The sequence below is a fragment of the Podarcis melisellensis genome, assembly GCF_964234715.1.
Source record: "Podarcis melisellensis genome assembly, chromosome: 11".
Taxonomy (NCBI): Eukaryota; Metazoa; Chordata; class Lepidosauria; order Squamata; family Lacertidae; genus Podarcis; species Podarcis melisellensis.
Genome location: NC_138543.1, coordinates 20568917 through 20584422, shown reverse-complemented (window position 1 = coordinate 20584422; position 15506 = coordinate 20568917). Strand labels below are relative to the sequence as shown.

Below are 15506 nucleotides of genomic sequence, written 5' to 3'. Positions count from 1 at the left end.
GGTATGCCAGACTTTCATTTGGGCCCCGGTTTTTACCTTCAAAATGATTTTTCTTAATTTGTCTAGAGTCCACGGTTATTAGTTTAGAAATATTAGAAAGACTTTTTTGTTGTGTTTTGAAAAGCAGGAATTTTGGAGCAGCTAGCTGCTCTGTGTGTATATTAGGAGACATATATTCCAAGCCTGTAAGCAGCAGGTTACAGGCTACACTGTTGGATGATTGTCTCCTATGGAGCCAAAATAGACACTGCATGGATGTAACATTCTCCCTGCTTTAAAAAGAATGAAAAAGGAGACTCGGTGATTGCAGTTGGGATAAGAACATTGGCAAGTATCAGCCATTTCATCTTCAGAAAAACTTTGCAATTATGCTTTATGATTCTGCATCTTATGCCACAGATATGTGGTAGACCCTACCTATGCTTTTCAAACAAAGAAAAGAATCACCATCCTCTTAAAATGAATAAAAAAGTACCCTAGAACAGTGGTTCCCAATTGGTGGTCCACAAACTCTAGCAGGTCTGTGCAACCATTCACATAACTAAAACTACTATAGAGACATCAAAATCTTCAAAAGCAGCGGGTCCAAGGCTTGGCTTTTGAAAAACAGAGCATCCACAGTACTTAGCTAATTAGGAACCACTGCCCTTCAAGATGATGACGGGATACTATTCTTATTAATTACCCACTTTCCTCCTCCTTTGGATGGTAGACCAGTGCACAATAGCACAAATGAATTTGGAATTTCTATTCCATTTTAACAGTGGATTATCACATGGTGTGCATGTGTGTCTTTGCGCATGCATGTGCAAGATGGAAGGTGCCGTTTCAGATGCATAGCTCACAATATACTATTTGCATGGCTCTCTGGAGCTGAACCAAGAACTATAGAAATGAAACCACTTAAATACTTTGATTGGAGATTTCTATTAATGCTGTTGGGATTGGAATGATTTCTTGTGTTAAATGTTGTTACAATTCATTCACTGTCCATTGGCTTATAGAACAATCCTATGTATGCCTACTCAGAAGTAAGCTCTATGGAGTTCAATGGGACTTCAGTAATAAGATATTCCAGAAGCTAGAAACAACAATAATTTATTCAAATTTGAATGCATTCAGTGCTAATACAGCACACATGGGGCGTAGTTGTGGCTGCATTTGCTTGGGAAACCCATCAAGTTTTATATGTACAACAGAATGCAATTCAATTTGTTTGCCTTTCGAAGCTAAATTAATTAATAAGGAATAGAATAGATGCAAATATAGGATCACTGCATCTGCTAAAAAATCCAATCAGTAAGAACACTCAGTTACACATCCAAGTTGGAATAAAACATCCAACATCTAAAAATGATTAAAATGTAAAACAGGGAACTTAGCGCAACATCAAATATAAAATGGAAGCATATAGTAGAACATAACAAAATCAAGAGTGTATTGATCCTTTCATGAGTTGTGTCCTATAGCATTGATCCTGTTGTCAATGTTACAAATTGCTCTTTCAATGTAGAACTATACATTGTGCATTTCAGGTTTTCAAGCATATTCTCAGTTTGGACTTTGTGAACTACTATGAGATACAGATCACTTCAGAATGCAGTCAAAACAAGGACTTTTTAATTATTTTGTTTTGATAGGTATAGGATTATTATTTTTATTAAAAAGTGCTATTTTAAAGTAAAGTAAATAAAATCCCTTCCACTAAGTGTACAAGGTGATTGACCTAATCAAATAAACCTAAATTATTATAATTGTCTACACATAACATTTAACATGCAATAATGCAACATATGAACATTTACTTGGAAATATGTCTCACAGAGTTCAGTGGAATCACCTATAAGAAAGTGTGCATTTGAGTGTAGCCTTAGTAGATTGTTAACATAAGAAAGATATATTCAAACACAAAATAAGCATACTTCAGATTATTAACCTAGCAAACCCAGATTATTAACCTAGCAGACTGTGATTTCTTCTGTAAATCACTACAATATCCCAGATTATAAAAATCAGTTTAAATGTTCTAAGGATAAGTATAATAACCCTGATTTTCATGCTATTACAATAATCTTGTAACATGTTGCAACATGTTATTTATAATCTACAGTGACACTGCTTTCAACAGTAGAAAATCTGGATGAGAAAAATAGCTTGGCTTATTCTCAACGGAGCCTAAATACTGATCAGGATACAACTGACCATGTCATAAATTCTCAGAGAAGACTTTAGTTTACCAAAACATGGCCTCCACATATATTTATTTTTCTGGATTAACTGGGATTTGCAGATGCTTCTGTCTAAGTAGGGTGTTCCTGTACATTTTACTTTTTTTAAAATTCAAAGCAAGGTTCTATAATGAAAATATGATTGCTGGTTTAATAATGGTACTCAGAACAGCATAGCTGTTGTACACGAATCAATTTTTGGTTTCCTTTCTGTAAATAAAAAGAAACAAAAGAGAATTTGTTCGGCACACCCATTGTATTCTCTTTGGGATGTGTTAAAATTAATTATTTACTTGAAGGCACTGGAAAAAAGACAAAATGGTAGCAGGTGATCAACTTTAGGGTTGCTGCAGAATAGAATTTCAGGAAACTGGATCCAAGTCAGAAATTCAATTACTTAATGACAGTGATCCTGTTTCACTGTTTGGCTTTTGCTGACCCCTAAGGAGTGTCCCTGCCACATGAATCTTCTTAAACGTTTGGTAAAAGTCACAAGGTAGGTGTTTTTTAAAAGAAACTACAAAACTGCTATTGATGGATGGTTTTTCTGCCTCTCAAGTTTAAGTTCCCAATAAAACATTAATAGTTTTAAAACACACACACACACAAAGGCCAGAATGTTTAATCTTTCTAAAGATATGTTTCTGGAAAAAATGAATGAAAAGGGACAAAACCTTGAACAATTTGTCCACACGACAACCTCACCAAATATTTTCATCTTTACTATTTTTAAAATAATTGATAAATGGGTCCCTGGACCCTGTTCTTGTGGCTTTTTCACTTCACATTAATCAGCATATCATGTGAGAAGCACCAAAAAGCAGAGACAGACAGTACGGTCAACAAGTATTCACTCATGAAAGAAACCTGTACTTATTAAGAACCTTGAACTTATATTGAATCTTGGTCTCCCATATTTAGTTTGCATTAAATTCCAAGGACTAGATGTTCACAGCTTGGGTTGTCCGACGACATCGCTGCTTGGAACCATATTGGCTCAGATTCAGAGAAATGCAGAAACATTTTGTGAATTGGTCTTAACTCCCTTCCCTGTAAGTCTTACCCACACATCCCCTTATTATCATTGGAGTGTGCTCCTATTGTACCACAAATGCTTGTGCAATCTCATTTTATCCAGGTGAAGGGGTAAGCAATACTGTACAAGCAATTGCAGGCTACATAAGGTTTTAATCGTGCACTGCAGATGATCATGGAAAACACTGAATGGTATATACACCACGGTTGTCTCTAATCGTTACAGAACTGGTGTACACAATGGAACCGAGTCAAAAATATCCGGCAATTTAAAAGTGAATGCCTTTCTTTTGGCTTGCTAGACTAAAGAGCTCCTGGTGAACAGGAGCGAACTGCACGCTTTATCTGCACAAATATCTTCAGATTCAGTACAGGTTGTTTAATTTATTTATTTCAGTTTTCTAGTTCAATTCAGGGCCAAAGGCTGACAACAACCAAATTATTTAAAGAAGATTGCCACAAGCTATGCAAATCTAAAATGCAAACATCTGGATCGTTCAAAATTAGTCCTTTTCCTTGCCTAACTGTGGTCACAACACGCCTCTCTCTGCACAAAGAGGTTTTGCACTGCAGGATTTACAGTGCGGTTTTTCAGCTGGCTTTCGATCCTGGGCTAGAAAAGGGTCTGAGAGAGGGGAGTTGGTTGGAAGCATCTGCAACTGGACTGTGATTATTTTAAAATAAAGGAAGGCTTGGCATGAGCGGTAGATTTGTACGCCTATATTTCTAAGTATCCTCTCTCTGCGTGCTATATGGTTGGCTATATGGCTAGTTCTATATGGGATTGTTTTAGGAACAGCCTCCCGCTCGTGGGGCTTTCAGAAGCAGAAAAGGCGGAGCGGAGAAAGAAAGGCGCTAAGCAAAGAACCTGGCTGGATTACTGGTGTGTGTTTCTGTCTTGCAGAAAACCCCGCTGCTGGAGGCTCCAGAAAGGAAAGCCCGCACGGAGAGGGATTGGCCCGGGCTGGACAGCTCCCAGCGGCTCCGAGTTGCTCCTCTCTCTCTCTCTCTCTCCCTCGCAGGGGCGGACCCTCCGACATCTCCCCCTCCTCCCCGAAGCGCAGCCGAAGCCAGCGACGGGAGGCAGCAGCAGGACGCCGCTCGGCATGTTTCGGAAGAAGCGTAAATGTGCGCGAGCAAGCGAGGCGCTCGCGAGGTCGGGGGAAACCCCCGCCCCCAGCCAAGCAGGCGGCTCCCCTCCCTCCCTCCCTCCGCCTGCGCCTGCCAGGGCTTCCCCGCGCCAAGGCCCAGCCCCGCTGGAAGCGGCTGCGGCTCAGCCAACCCCCCACAGCCACCAGCACCAAGCGACAGCTGCTGGGAAAGGTCGCCGGCCGCCGCCCTCTTGCCCTCCGGCGCGGAGGAGGCGTGGGGTGCGGGGGAGGCGCCCCGAAAGGGTTAAAAGAATCCCTCCCTCCCTCCCCCCCCCCGCGCGCTTCCGTCTCCTTCAATGGGAAAGCGCTTCCCTGCCTCCTCTCGCGAATGAGCGCGAGCACCGCCTTTCACACTGGCATTCCGGGATTTCCCTTTGTTCAGAGCCGGGAATCCTCGTCGGAAGCTTCCTCCGCAGTCTCCCCCTCCCTCCCTCCCTCCCTCCCTCCCCCCGCAAGCTTCACAGCTCTTACTCCGGACTCGTTCTATGCTTTTCAATGGGGCTACTCCGGAGCAAGGGCTTTGAGCACGGGATTTTCCTGTTGTTGCGTTGCTCTAATCTCTATGGGACTCGGAGCGAATGCCTTGAGGACGGGGATCTTGCTGCTGCTGCTGTTATTGCGGATGCTATTATGGTTATTCTTATTATTACCACTGCTACCATGGTTGCATTTCCCTGCTCTCAAATTACATACTTCGAGGATTGCCACCCGCCCGCCCATCCCAATGCACGCAGCTTTCTCCCCGCTAGAGGTAACCCCCAGTTACATCACCCGGGAGACCTGTTTGCGCTCCATGCCCAAGGCTTAGATTCACCCCCCCCCCATGAGATCCGAATTAAATCTGTCGGGTCTCTGGATGATACAGCGAACAGGAGACCCCCGTCGGGGGCAATTTTAGAAACGTTAGGGAATCCGTAGTCAAATGGAAAGCCTCGCCCAGTGCCTTACATGCACGTCACATCCACACGAGCGGAACCACCCCGGGGAACTCCTCTGCTGCACGTCCAGACACAATAAGGCTACCAATGGCCTCATTGTATTTTATTTTATTTCGGAGCTGGGGGTATTAAGGGATGAGCTGCGAGACCACAGCCTCGTTGTTGTTTTTTTCGGGGGGGGGCGGTAGAGCGGGTTTCGTTCATAGGGGAAAGCCCTGCAGCAATCCAGATTGAGGGGAGTTTGGAGGAGGGGATGGGATGGGATGGGATGGAGGGGGGGAGAGAAATAACCCTTACCTGCCTGAGCAATTCTTGCAGCAGCAGCAACAGCAGCGGGGGGTGCTGGTGACAGCCCCCCCTCCTCCTCCCGCCGGGGCTGCCACTGCAGTGAGTGTCTGGCGGTGGCAGGTGGAGGAGGAATCCCCCCGGGCGGGCGGAGAAGAGGAAAAGGAGGAGGAGGGAAGAGGAGAAGCGCGCGCCCCCGTGGCTGGCAGAGCCACCAGCAGCGGCGGCGGCGGCGGCGGCACGCGCAGCTCCTGGGATTCTCTCTCTCCTCCCCCCCCCCCGCCACGCGCCTGCTCCTCGCGCGCTTTTCTTCTCCTCCTCACGCTGCAGCTCGCTTTCTCTCTCTCTCTCTCTCTCGCCCCCCCCCTTAACCCTCCCGCCTTTTCCAGGTGACGTGATGCCCGTTGTTTTGGTGCGTCCGACCAATCGGACTCGGCGCCTGGATTCTACGGGAGCCGCGATGGGCCCGTCGTGGCGGCAACAGGACTCCCCTCTGCCGACCATAACGCATTGCGCAGGGTGCACCACCGCCTGGTCCTCCTGCAGCTTTAACAGCTCTGACATGGAAACACCATTGCAGTTCCAGCCGGGCTTCTGCTCAGAGCAGCAGCAGCAGCAGCAGCGCCCACACCCGCATTGCCAGCAGCAGCAGCAGCGCCACGCTCAAGACAAGCAGCAGCAGCGCAGCCCGTGCCTCCAGTGCAACAACTGCTGCGCTGCTCACTACGGCGCTGCGTCGGGCGCGGGAGATAACCTGCCGCTGCTGCTCCGCACTTCGTCGCCCCTTTCGGCGGCGGGCGCCTTCCGGGCGCGCTCGTCGACGCCGCTCTCGTGCTCCGCAGCCTCGTCGCGCCCGGGCAGCCAGCTCAACGTGAGCGAGCTGACCCCTTCCAGCCATGCCAGTGCGCCCAGGCAGCCCCACCACTACGCCCAGCCCCAGCCCCACCACCACCACTCCCACTACTACCAGCCGTGCCATAGCGTCCAGCCGCAGCAGCAGCAGCCGGCGGGAAGCCCCAGCAGCAGCGTCGGCAGCGCAGGCAGCCACAGCCAGCCAGCAGCGTCCCAGCAGCGGCGGGAAAGCAACCCCTTCACGGAAATAGCCATGAGCAGCTGCAGATACAACGGCGGCGTCATGCGTCCTCTCAGCAACCTCAGCTCGTCCCGCAGGAACCTGCACGAGCTCGACTCCGAGTCGCAGCCGCTGCAGCCTCACCAGCCGCCGCCGCCTCCCGCGCACGCCAGTCCCAGCGCTTCGGCTGCCGCTGCTGCCGCCGCCGCCGCCTCCTCGGCCAGCGGCGCCGGCCCGGAGATCGTGGTGTCCAAGCCCGAGCACAACAACTCCAACAACTTGGCGCTCTACGGATCCTCAGGCGGCGGCGGCGGAGGAGGAGGCAGCCAGACCAACAGCGGCGGCAGCAAGTCGAGCAAGAAGAAGAACCAGAACATCGGCTACAAGTTGGGACACCGGCGCGCGCTCTTCGAGAAGCGCAAGCGCCTCAGCGACTACGCGCTCATCTTCGGCATGTTCGGCATCGTGGTCATGGTCATCGAGACCGAGCTGTCGTGGGGCGCCTACACCAAGGTACCTGCTGCCCCTCGCAGCGCCCGCCTCGCATCCCTGGCCTCGCTGTGTTTCCTCTCTTCTTCTCTGTTCCTTCCTTTCTTTCTTTCTTTCTTTCTTTCTTTCTTTCTTTCTTTCTTTCTTTCTTTCTTTCTTTCTTTCTTTCTTTCTTTCCCCTCCATATTTCCTTTCTTGTCCCCCTCCACCCATTCCTTTCCTCTCCTTCTTCCCTTTCCCACTTTATAATTTTCCCTCTCCTTTCCACGCCTTTCTCCCTTTTTGTAGCGGTTCCTATTGTCATATCCTCTCCCCCCCCAATAAGGACATTGTCTCTGAATTGGGAAAAGTCCGCTCTCTTGCTCAGGAAATGTGGCTTCCCGGCTGAACTGCTTTTGTGTATGTTAAAGCTGAGCTACTACAGCTGTGTGTTAAAACTGAACTGTTTTTGTGTAGGTCACACCCAAATGCAGTTGTGCTTCACAAGTAATGTGGTTTTCTAATGTCCCACCTGCTTACTTAGCCACTAATTTCAATATTGCTTACTTCCTCCAATGGAGCAGATAACCACTTTGAAACCCCCATCCTGAATACATCCACTTACTCAGAAAGTGCCAATTACTGTAATGGCATTTACTTCCAAGGAAGTGCCTTTAGGAATGCAGCCAAGTGCTCCAGTCCTGCAAACTCTGTTACTTGGAAGTTAATCCTACAGACTGCATATCCAGAGATTCCTATTGCTACGGCCACAGTCTACCTAGGAAATCTGTGGGACTGTTCCAGCCAGAGAGCTGTAGATATTTCCCATAGCTACTTACACTGGAAAATAGCCTTGGTTTGCCACTATTTTGGGGAACCTTGCAGGGTGGCTTGGAGTTTGCTTGCTTTTCCTGCAGATGTTTAAAATGCCCATCCATGCATGCTTTGCTGTAGAACGAATGTGCATTGTGCATCTGCCACATTGCACACCATACTATGCAAGGAGTAACAGAGGAACTTGCTAACTTGCACAGCCAATCCATGTTAGCCTAGTAAGATTTTCCCCATAATCATTCTTCATCCATACATTCTGAATGAATGCTGTGTGGATGCTTTCTATACTAAGATGCCCCGCATCTGGTATGTAGGCACTTGCTGCTTGTATCTCCTGAACTGAGCAGCGACAGCTGTGTGTTAAAACCCTGCCTCTTTGTTACCACACTGCAAAGCTGACGGGGGACAGACAATCGGATAATGCCTTGATAAGATAATAACTGGAAAAGCCAGCTGTTTAAATGCCTTGCATCAATGGTTTTAGCATCCCTTACAAGATTACTGCCTTTTAGATAGCTTTAATTCCAGAAAGGCTTGCCCAGTGTAGTTAGACCTGCATGTAACATTTTTTGGGGGTGACTTTTTCCACTCCCGGTTGCTTTGCTAGGCCTTTAAAGGAGTTTATCCCTTCACAGTACTGTACTGGGTTGCTCTGCTAGAATAGTGAGTTTACACTTAGCTCATTAGTTGTATCTTGTTCTGTGTTGTTGCTTTTTAATGTAAAGATCTATACTTTTAAAGGTGTTGTTTTTTAAGAGCAAAGTCTTTCTTACAAAACATAGCCTGTATTCCCCTCTGAGATCTTCAAGATGAAGGACACAAAAGATCAGTGTAAAAAGCATCTATTTTTCTCTTGCAGGAGTCGCTGTATTCATTAGCCCTAAAATGCCTTATTAGCCTCTCTACAATCATTCTGCTTGGTCTGATTATTGTATACCACGCAAGGGAAATTCAGGTACGTTCCACTTATGATCTGAGGCTTGTTGCTACCTGTGTTTCAAGGACGTTTCTGTGAAACTAAGCAGCCTGCATTGATGCATTCTTACTAAAGAGTTAACAGTGCAACGTCTTAGGTGCTACTAGCTATATTGTCACTTCCAATGTCTGAGTACCCGAGTCTGCATGTACTAGATGTGCTTTTCTAGCCCTCAATGGCAATTTATTAATGCAAAATGAAGATCTTTAATGCCTGCCCATTCTTCTACAACAACTGCATGTTATGCTAATCCATACAGGATCATATGACTAATTGTGGACTCTTCAGTCACCTCCAAATATCAAACCTTGGTGCTGCTGTGCTAGATGTCTATTATACAAAGATAGACTTGTTGCGGGTGGGGATAAAAGGTTATAACAGGTTTGAATTCAATTCATCCTTGTCACAAGGTTTGCAAAACTCCAGTAATGAACCAAAATGATATTCTTTTTTTAAATCAGCAAAGCACAGTTTTGTTTAAAGGGCCGATGATTAGCTTTTTCTTTAAGTAAAAGTAGTTTGGAAGATCAGTCCCTTTCAAGATTTAGATATGTTTCTTCCTCTAAGGACATTGTCTCTGAATTGGAAAAAGGGTGTTCTGTTGCTTACGAAATGTGTCTTCCTGACTGAATTACTTGTATTTGTGTATCACAAATACAATTGTGTGCTTCACAAGTAGTGGTGTATGGTTTCCCCTATGTGCACCCTAATGTTGTATGTGCTAACTTGGGAGATTCAGTATTCCTTACACCCAAGGAAGTATGCATGGGATGAAAACTATCTCAGTGTAGTAATACTGTCCTGTGTGAAGGGTACAATGTATTCCTATAGAATGCTGTTCAATTATCACAGAGAACTTCTTATAAAAGCAATAGTTAATATCTTTCAAGGACCAAGGCTTTTTCTTTAATTGATGGGAAAAAATACCAGCATGTAATAGGCAATCGTAATTGTGAAGTGTTTTCGAGCATTTTCAAACCAAACTATAGATCCTGAAGGTTCTTTCTCAGGTAGTGTGTTGTATGGCTCAAGGTCACAGGAACTGTTTCTCTTAACTTGTACTGTAGCTCTAGTAGAAAGAAAATTTACATTTTAAAAAATGCATTAACAATGTACATATGTACATATCTATTCAGAAGTATGTCCCACTGAAGTGCAATGGGACTTACTCTCAGGTAGGCTTGAGTAGGATCGCAGTCTTATCAAACCTTCCTCCCAGCTTTAGGTTCATACTTCTTAGCACAAACCATAGGATTGCTTGTGTGAAAGTGAGACAGTATTATTATTATTTTTAAAAAAATAAATCTCATTTTCCCCCTCTTGGAACCCATAACTTATTTACCAATATTTTTTCATGCACATCTTCCCCAGTAAATCTGAGCTAATATGTTTCAAATCACAATAATAGTACATCATTTTCAGTAATGCAAATAAAATATCCCCTCAGGAGTCATGTGAAGCCTGAAGAAGCTTACTGCTTGTCATAAAAAAGATGAATATAATTGTACTAAGCATTTAAAATGGATAGCAGGAATATAGTTTACATTTCTTTAAACAGATGTTTGATTTGTAGCACTTTTGTAAAAAGATCAATCTTTATTTGCAAGTAAGTATATGCAAATAAATCAATTCAAATCAATATAGGGCTGTGCAAGTTTTTTTCCTGCTTCCCTAGAGCAAATCTCACTGAACACAATGGAACTTACTTCTGAGTAAACATTCAGATGATTGAGTGGTGTATGTTATAAAATCAGCATTGCCTACAACCAGTTAAGCGACGAAGTTCTGAACATCAGTGTTCAAATAATTTATTCTTGAGCATTTGAACCCAAGTAAAGAGTTTGGTGAGTTATAACCTTACAAATACTTTATGCTGGTGAATTCCCCCCCCCCCCGATATATTTATGAAAGTGCTGGTAAATGCAATAAAAATTAACCTTTTATTACAGTTATGTGATTACTTCTAAACTCACTACCTTTTTAAAGTGGTTGTCAGTGACTGTTGACGATTTGTTTTACCAGTAATTGCCATTATTGTTGTTGTATCTTAAAAGCCTAATTAAATAGTGATAGTGGTACAGTGGTACTCCTTTAAATCTGGCTACTGTAGACAGCAGGGCATTCTTGTGAAATTATTGGTACATTGCAAATCTTCAAATGAAGTCTGGGCTTTTCTTTCTTTCTGACCACAATGACCTCATTACATCCTTTACATCCTTGTGAAATATCCACCTGCTCTCTCATGACCAGATGATAGAAAATTAGGGCAGCAATAGTCAGTGCCCACAAAATCAGCAGCAACTAGCTATTTTGGGGTGGATAGTAGTGGGAAAATCATGTATGCAGTGATTTGAGTTCATTCACTTCTGTGGATGATGTAGTTCTGCGTTATAATTTGTCTAAGTTACCTGTGACTATTTAAATGTATGCTGAAAAGAAGTGTAATCAATATAATATAAGTTAGGAGAAACAGCAGACAGGAACATTTTTCTCTAATTATGTTGCAATAAATATTTTAGTTCTGAAGGAAATAGCATTACATCGTAACCAGGAATATTAGCTTAACAAATGTGTTCTCTCTCCGTCTCTCTTGCTAAGGAATAAAATAAGGGTTCATTTTAGTTCCAAAAAGTATCACAGGAAACCTTCCACTACAAATAATTTCCTTGGGCTTTCCAGTATCATACTCCCCAGATATCTTAGTGATAGAAAGTTCAAACACTTGTATAGTGTTGTTTTTCTAAGCCTTGGCAGTGGCTATTTTTAGTTCTGGTATAAAAGCTTTTAGATAGCATATAAATCTACATCAGTAGGCAGCCTGACTTCACTATTTTCCGTTGAGGGCGTAGGGAAGAGTTTCACTATATATTTTTAAAGCTCAATTTCTATAGAAAGAAAGAAAAATCACCAGCTCTGTACACAGTACTGGCTTTCACCTTCAGCACTGTGGACAGCTCTTGGCATCAGAAGTTTTGCTAATACTTGTTTATGCAATTTAACATCTTTTGCCCCGAAAGTAAATGTGTACGTGAACATATAGGAAAGAGAATATGCACTGTGATTCAAAGTATTTCTGGAAATCCAGTGTCAGATGAATATTAAAATTTAGTTAAAAGACATTTTTGAATAGAGATGAATGGCTTATTTATTTTTTATGATGTACATACATGCTGTTAAAATATGCTACATTCGCTGTTTGCATAATCTGGTGAAACACAAAGGAAAAAGGATGTGAGCAGCTTATAAGAGAGAAGGTATTAAACCCCACAGTCTTGTGGAGGGTATTCAGAGGTGATGACCACTCACTTGGAAATCTTCGTAGTATTGTATTTGGCCAGTTCAGTTCCAAAGATTTTGCAACCCTTGGAAACTGACATCTGCGCTAAGCCTAATCTTCATTCTAAGTCCATCAGCAAAACAAATTAACGTTTCTGCTCCAATAAATGTGCATAGAATTTTGGCATTTGACAGAGACCTGCCTTCTAAATAGCATTTCTGTCAAAAAGTGATGCTTGTGCAAAGTCGTTTTGCTTTAGAATGGAGCACAATTACAATACTCATACCATTTTAGAATGATTTTAAATATAAAGTTTTTACAGATGTTTACTGAGGCACACATTGCATAATATGAAGATCGTGCTTCAGGCCAATAGAGGGAGGTATGCTTTTTCCTACAATAATGATTGTAAAATACATGCTGACTGGAAAGAAAATCCTAACACAGCACCAATGCCTTTTTGAGTGTGAATTAAGAATTTCAATTTTTGTAGGGGAGCTTTTGTGAAGAATATCATTTCCCCACATGCAGTATTGGTCTTCCCTTTATAGAATACGGCAAGTAATAACACATAACTTGGAAGACTTCATCCTGCCTTTCCAAAATAAGGGGAAGCCCAAGAAAAAAGGGTAAACTTATTAGTTGTATCTGAAAATACTACAGTGTTTGTTCAGAGTCTTTGAATTCTTGCTTCATTTGCAAATATATATATGTGTGTGGATGCACATGCATGTGAATAAAGTCACTCTTTGAAATATGCATGAGGTATCAAGAGTATTTTCTGCATAGGACTCATATCTTCATGGTTTTCAGCATAAGTGAGGCATTTGATTATGAACATGCAGTGCAGGTGATACCTTATTTAGCACTATGTTGTTATAGCCACATAATTAATGCTCATCGAGCACTAAAACATGAGCTTATGTTCTTGTAAAAAAAAAAGGAGGACAAAGGTTCTTGAATTTAAAGAAATGCAGTATTTTTCAGTAAATGTTGTATGAGAGATTTGAAAGTCAGTCATACCTATTTATTTAGTACAATGGCTTCAGTGTGGTTGGAAGATCAATAAAAGGTCTGTGGATTGCCTTACAATAAGTCAATCCAATGGTGCATGCAGCCCAGTACAGTTCATTGTTACTGGTGGTACCTTTTCAAGTTGTCAAGCTACATTTTCTGGTTTTTTGCTGTCTCTGATTAGCATGATAGTAAGCAAAGCATAGGTATGCAGGTGGCACTGTGGTCTAAACCACTGAGCCTCTTGGGCTTGCTGATCAGAAAGTCAGTGGTTCAAATCCCTGTGACGGGTTGAGCTCCCGTTGCTCTGTCCCAGCTCCTGCCACAACCTAGCAGTTCGAAAGCACACCAGTGCAAGTAGATAAATAGGTACCGCTCCAGCAGGAAGGTAAACAGCGTTTCTGTGCTTCTCTGGTTTTGGTGTTCCATTTTGCCAGAAGCAGCTTAGTCATACTGGCCACATGACCCAGAAAAACTGTCTGTGGACAAACGCCGGCTGCCTTGGCCTGTAAAGCGAGATGAGCGCCGCAACCCCAGAATCGTCTGTGACTGGACTTAACTGTCAGGGGTCCTTTATCTTCTTCTTTTTTTAAGCAAAGCATATATACTGGCATTGGTATGTGGTTGAATGGAGTTAAGAATGGAAAGCATATCTTATGGAGCAAAAATGTTACTTGGAGGTTATTTCAAAGTTTAAAGAAAACAGTAGCATGTTAAGCTGTTCATTATATGTAACATTTAGCTCTTGATGGTCTGACAGAATTTTGAAAATAACAAGCAGTTGGTGTTTTAGATCTGTATCATTCTTTGGATGGGGCAGCCGAAGTGTACAGAAAAATACATACTAGATGGTGGTGGGCTGTCAGGTACTGATTGATATTAACCTTTTCAAGAAATGGGAAACTTAAGTTTGGATTGACTATTTCTCATCCACTTGGTAGTTAACTGCTGTTTGTTTCACTCGGACTGACTCCCAAGGAAGTTTGCATAGAATTGCAATTCTAACCCAGTTAACCTGGGAATGAACCCCATTGAATTCAATAGGTCTTACTCCTGAGTGGCAGGATTGCACTATAATATTCATTTGCACATTAATATGCACATTAATTAGAAGTGACTGTGTAATGTTCTCAGAGCATAGACCCTTAGGTTGTTTTGTATATAACAAACTCTCTCTCTCTCTCTCTGTGTGTGTGTGTGTGTGTTGTGGATTTCCTGATTATAACTGCATACTCCTGAATCACACAAGATAACATAGACAGTTATTTTTCCTATTTCTTATGTTTTCATGAGCTTTTTAAGGTGTATTCCAAAATGAGCATGTTAAGTAAGCCAGCCCCATGCACTTTGCACATCCATTTTCCTTTGTAGATCCTCATAAACACTGGGCTGTACTTAAAATAGTTCTTACAACAAATAATGATGTTACAGAGCACTTAAATAGCTGTCCTTGTGCTTTAGTGAATGGCCTGTGGACCCAGAGTTTGGTATATTGTGGAGAATACAAAATAAAGCTCAAGCCTAACACTCAGACTGAAGACCTAGGTCAGGGGTAAGCAAACTTTTTCAGCAGGGGGCTGGTCCACTGTCCCTTAGACCTTGTGGGGGGCTGGACTATATTTTGGGGGGGGGGGTGGGAGAACAAATTCCTGTGCCCCACAAATAACCCAGAGATGCATTTTAAATAAAAGGACACATTCTACTCATATAAAAATACACTGATTCATGGACCGTCTGCGGGCCGGATTTAGAAGGCGATTGGGCTACATCAAGCCCCCGGGCCTTAGTTTGCCTACCCATGACCTAGGTCTCTGTTTTATCAAGAGTGAAATATTATATTTTATTTTTGGGCATCGGGCCAACCTTGAGGCAAACACCACCAAGCTAGATCCAAGCAAGTACACACCTATGAGGACTTACATGCAAGTAACAATCTATATATTCACATTGATGTTTTTGCATTGATCAGGATTCCTGAATTTCTGTGTCATAGCACAGTGTCTTTATTATTATTAATGCATATCTGTGATGCATCTCCAGTGGTTTTTAACTGTTTAATGTGACACTATCCCTCCCTCTTATTTTACATATCCAAGTTGCATCATGTTGTGTCTTGCAGGTCATTGGAAATAAACGCAGTGAGATAAAGACAGTGAAATTGGTCATCAGATTTACGTATCACATTGTTTTACTACTTATGTGATGCTTAGAGAGAGAAATCCTAAAAG

General features: G+C 43.1%; 1 protein-coding gene and 2 long non-coding RNA genes across 4 annotated transcripts in view; 2 read left to right on the top strand and 1 right to left on the bottom strand.

Moving 5' to 3' along the window:
* Window positions 1–5868, bottom strand: part of LOC309380737 — a 100996-nt gene extending 95128 nt beyond the window's left edge. The window contains exon 1 of the long non-coding RNA XR_014173093.1: window positions 5650–5868. This is a non-coding gene — a long non-coding RNA (uncharacterized lncRNA). The remainder of the gene's footprint in view (window positions 1–5649) is intronic.
* LOC309380783 overlaps window positions 1–15506 on the top strand; it is a 249884-nt gene that overhangs the window by 113625 nt on the left and 120753 nt on the right. The gene's annotated exons all lie outside the window — the stretch shown is intronic.
* The window catches only part of KCNN2 (potassium calcium-activated channel subfamily N member 2), an 86926-nt gene continuing 75766 nt past the window's right edge, over window positions 4347–15506 (top strand). The window contains exons 1-3 of one of the 2 annotated variants that reach the window (XM_081930541.1): window positions 4355–4391; window positions 6027–7222; window positions 8871–8966. In XM_081930541.1, coding sequence (XP_081786667.1) covers window positions 4370–4391; window positions 6027–7222; window positions 8871–8966 — 1314 coding nt within the window. In that variant the 5' untranslated portion in view covers window positions 4355–4369. Of the gene's footprint in view, window positions 4392–6026; window positions 7223–8870; window positions 8967–15506 lie in introns of both variants that reach the window. The other variant, XM_081930542.1, reaches the window with a different exon arrangement.